This window comes from Octopus bimaculoides, chromosome 14 (genome assembly GCF_001194135.2).
Source record: "Octopus bimaculoides isolate UCB-OBI-ISO-001 chromosome 14, ASM119413v2, whole genome shotgun sequence".
NCBI classification, from domain to species: domain Eukaryota; kingdom Metazoa; phylum Mollusca; class Cephalopoda; order Octopoda; family Octopodidae; genus Octopus; species Octopus bimaculoides.
Genome location: NC_068994.1, coordinates 16,379,338 through 16,382,525, shown reverse-complemented (window position 1 = coordinate 16,382,525; position 3,188 = coordinate 16,379,338). Strand labels below are relative to the sequence as shown.

The following is a 3,188-nucleotide window of genomic DNA, read 5'->3' as shown; positions in this document are numbered from 1 at the left end:
GAGAGAGAGAGAGAGAGAGAGAGAGAGAGAGAGCTAATTGATTTGCTTGCAGAGTGATGGCTAAAAAATTGATACTTTCCAGTTAGAATTTATGTATATGTGTGTCTATGTTTATGGTGTGCGTCTTTTGCTAATGTATATCGGTGAAGGAGATAAACAGTGGCAAAGCACAGAAAAACTAATGACTCAGTTTTGCCACTCTTTCTGTCAGAAATGCAGTGAATCTGTTTGGAAACTTTAAACATGATGCAATTATTCACAAATCAGGACATTTAAAACAAGTAAAAAAAAATGGAAAAACATAACGAAAGAAAAAAAAACGAACAAACACAAATTAATGATGGTGGTGACAAATTTCCAACCAGCATCATGAAAAAATGTTTGCAAATGTAATCACTTGTATATTGATGGAATTAGCACTTTAAGAGCTGGATGGTTTTTGCTAATCGTTACTACTAAGTAGGTGTTGAACTTGTTGCCAGCCAGACTAAAGCAAATTGAGTTATGAATCTTGTTTAAGAATATAACACAATTGCTGGCAGCAGCCATAGTCTGAAATGTTAAGTGATGTGGAATTAAGATTGTCATTAATGATGGTTTCATTTCTGTTTTGAAGGCTTTGAGAGGGAAGAAACGAACTCACCGTATGAAATCGCTCTTCCCTGAATCTTATGCCAAAGATTTATTTAAATTTAAGAAGTTTGGCAAAGTCGAAACAAATATTTATAGAGGTAAGTGACATCTTGAAATGGGTTCTACTTGTGTAGATTTGCAATAGTACTCTTTAAAAGAACATGTTTCAGTGGCTGGAAACATGTTGGACTAAGTAAAACATTAGAGAAAGAAACCCAGCTGTTTCTGGCAATAAATACATCTAAAGTAAAATTTTTTCAATTGCTTTTAAAATACTACTGTAGACCTTATCCCCCCCCCCCCACAAGAAAAGCTCTACTTTGTAATTTGTCCATTTTCTGTATTTAGCCCTGTGTGGCTATAATAAAAAGATATTTATCTATCTATCTATCTGTGTGTGTGCGTGTTCAATGAGCTGTGCAGTGGGACTGAACCTAAAACCATGCAAGCTTCTCAGCCACATAGCCACACCTAGCTAAAAGTTCCAAACAGAATTCATATTTGATCACTTACCTCCTCCTCATGGGTGTGTTGAAACAGAGCTGCTGGCTAGGAAACCCCCACTGTCATTACCTATAGCAGAACCACTTCTAATAGCAGCAGCAGCAGTACCACCACCACTACTGCTGCAGCTGCCACCTCCAACAACTACAGCTGCTTAGATTTATAGGGAAGATGAAGTGAGACTTTGTGATCATTTATCAAAGTGTTTGTGGAATATGGGAGAATCTTTTCCGTCTGAAATTTGAAACAGAGTTGCTTATTCCTACGCAAAAATATTTAGATTTGCATTTCAAGTTGTCAGCTGAAAATGTGTGAGAGAATTAATTAGGTCTTGAAATGGAAATGTTTTTAAATGAAATTACCTAAGAATATGATAATGTGTGAATTTATGTTATCTGTGTATGTGTTTGTGTGTGTAAGAGAGTGAGAGATTGTATGAGGGGGAGTGAGAGTGAGTGAGTGTTAGAGAGAAAGTGTGTGAGGGAGTGAGAGAGTGTGTGAGAGAGTGTATGAGAGAAAAAGTCTGAGAGTGAGTGAGTGTGTGAGACAGTGTGAGAGAGTGCGTCAGAGAGTGTATGAGAGTGAGAGAGAATGAGAGAGAGAGAGAGAGTGTGTGAGAAAGTGTGTGAGAGAGAGAGTGTGAGAAAGAATGAGATAGAGTGTGTGTGTGTGTGTGTATGTATGAGAGAGAAGGGGTGTGAGAGAGAGAGTATGTGTGTGTGAGAGAGAGAGAGTATGTGTGAAAGAGAGAGATAGTATGTGTGTGTGAGAGAGAGTGAGTGTGTGTGTGAGAGAGAGAGAGTGAGTATGTGTGTGTGTGTGAGAGAGAGAGAGAGTGTGTGTGTGTGTGAGAGAGAGAGAGAGGGAGAGGGAGAGAGAGAGAGAGAGAGAGAAATTAAGTGCATGAACTGAGAGGAATTTTTTAATTATTGGGCGGCAAAAAGAGGGAAATATAATCTACTGAATAGTGATGAATATTTGTCTGAGTTTAAATAAAGCTAAAACTATTCATGTCTTTGCATTTCTCAGATAATTTTCTGATGGTTGTCCAATTAATAAAAGTAAATGAAAACCAAGACAACAACAACAATTTATGTAGTTGTAGGCCTCCATTGGTTGAAGTTGACCTTTGATGATGTGATCTCTATCTCTGTCAGTAAAACATTATTACATTTGAACTTAGGATTGCATGATGGATGTGTAGAAGGTGTAAAGTTGTAACTGATGAGAAACATGTATGGAATGCTAACAATACCCTTGCCCGAGAAAGAGAAAAACATGCACAAATAAAAGAAAACAAAAATGAAGTATGAAAGCATTCTTATCAGAGGTTATTAAATGAGAAGAATGCATGGAAGAAGAAGGATTTACCTCAAGTAGACACAACAAAGAGGACAATCATTAAAGTTGACAGCAATATAGTCAGAAGCACAATTAAGAATATAATGACAAGAAAAGCAGCTGAATCATCAGAGATACTAACTGAGATCATTAAAATATCTAGTAAAGTGGATAGTGCAAAGTACATGGGTTAGCGATTAGGGTATTCGAATCATGATCATAAGGTCATGAGTCTGTGCCCTGAAGTCTTGTGTCCTTGAACAAGATGCTGTATTTCATATTGCAATCCAGGATACTTCAAACCTCTGATCCTCATATATCAGAATATGTACAAATTTCTAAGTTTCTGATGATGATGATGATGATGAGGAGGAGAAGGAGGATGAGATGACCACCACCACCACCACCACCACCACCTGAAATTGCTGGCCTTGTGCTAAAATTTGAAACCAATTTATTTCTGTTTTTGATTAATTACTTTTTCGCTAGTCAAAGAAATTCCTATTGTCTATTTTTCTCTGTTCTCTTTTACCAGACGCTTTTCAAAATTTGATGACTGATACTGTTGTATAAATTTTTATGTGTTCATGGAAATGACATTATTTTATTTCATATTATATTTCGTTTGATCTAGGTATGAGAGATATGAATGACGTAATCAGGTGTCTATGTGCTAATAAGGATAAGAGTATTGGTTTCCTTTACTTGGC

At 36.7% G+C, this 3,188-nt stretch overlaps 1 protein-coding gene across 1 annotated transcript in view; it reads left to right on the top strand.

Annotated features, from left to right (window-relative positions):
• Window positions 1-3,188, top strand: part of LOC128249430 (uncharacterized) — a 38,216-nt gene that overhangs the window by 32,085 nt on the left and 2,943 nt on the right. Inside the window, exons 4-5 of the mRNA XM_052973028.1 lie at window positions 617-731; window positions 3,113-3,186. Of these exons, the coding sequence (XP_052828988.1) occupies window positions 617-731; window positions 3,113-3,186 (189 nt within the window). The remainder of the gene's footprint in view (window positions 1-616; window positions 732-3,112; window positions 3,187-3,188) is intronic.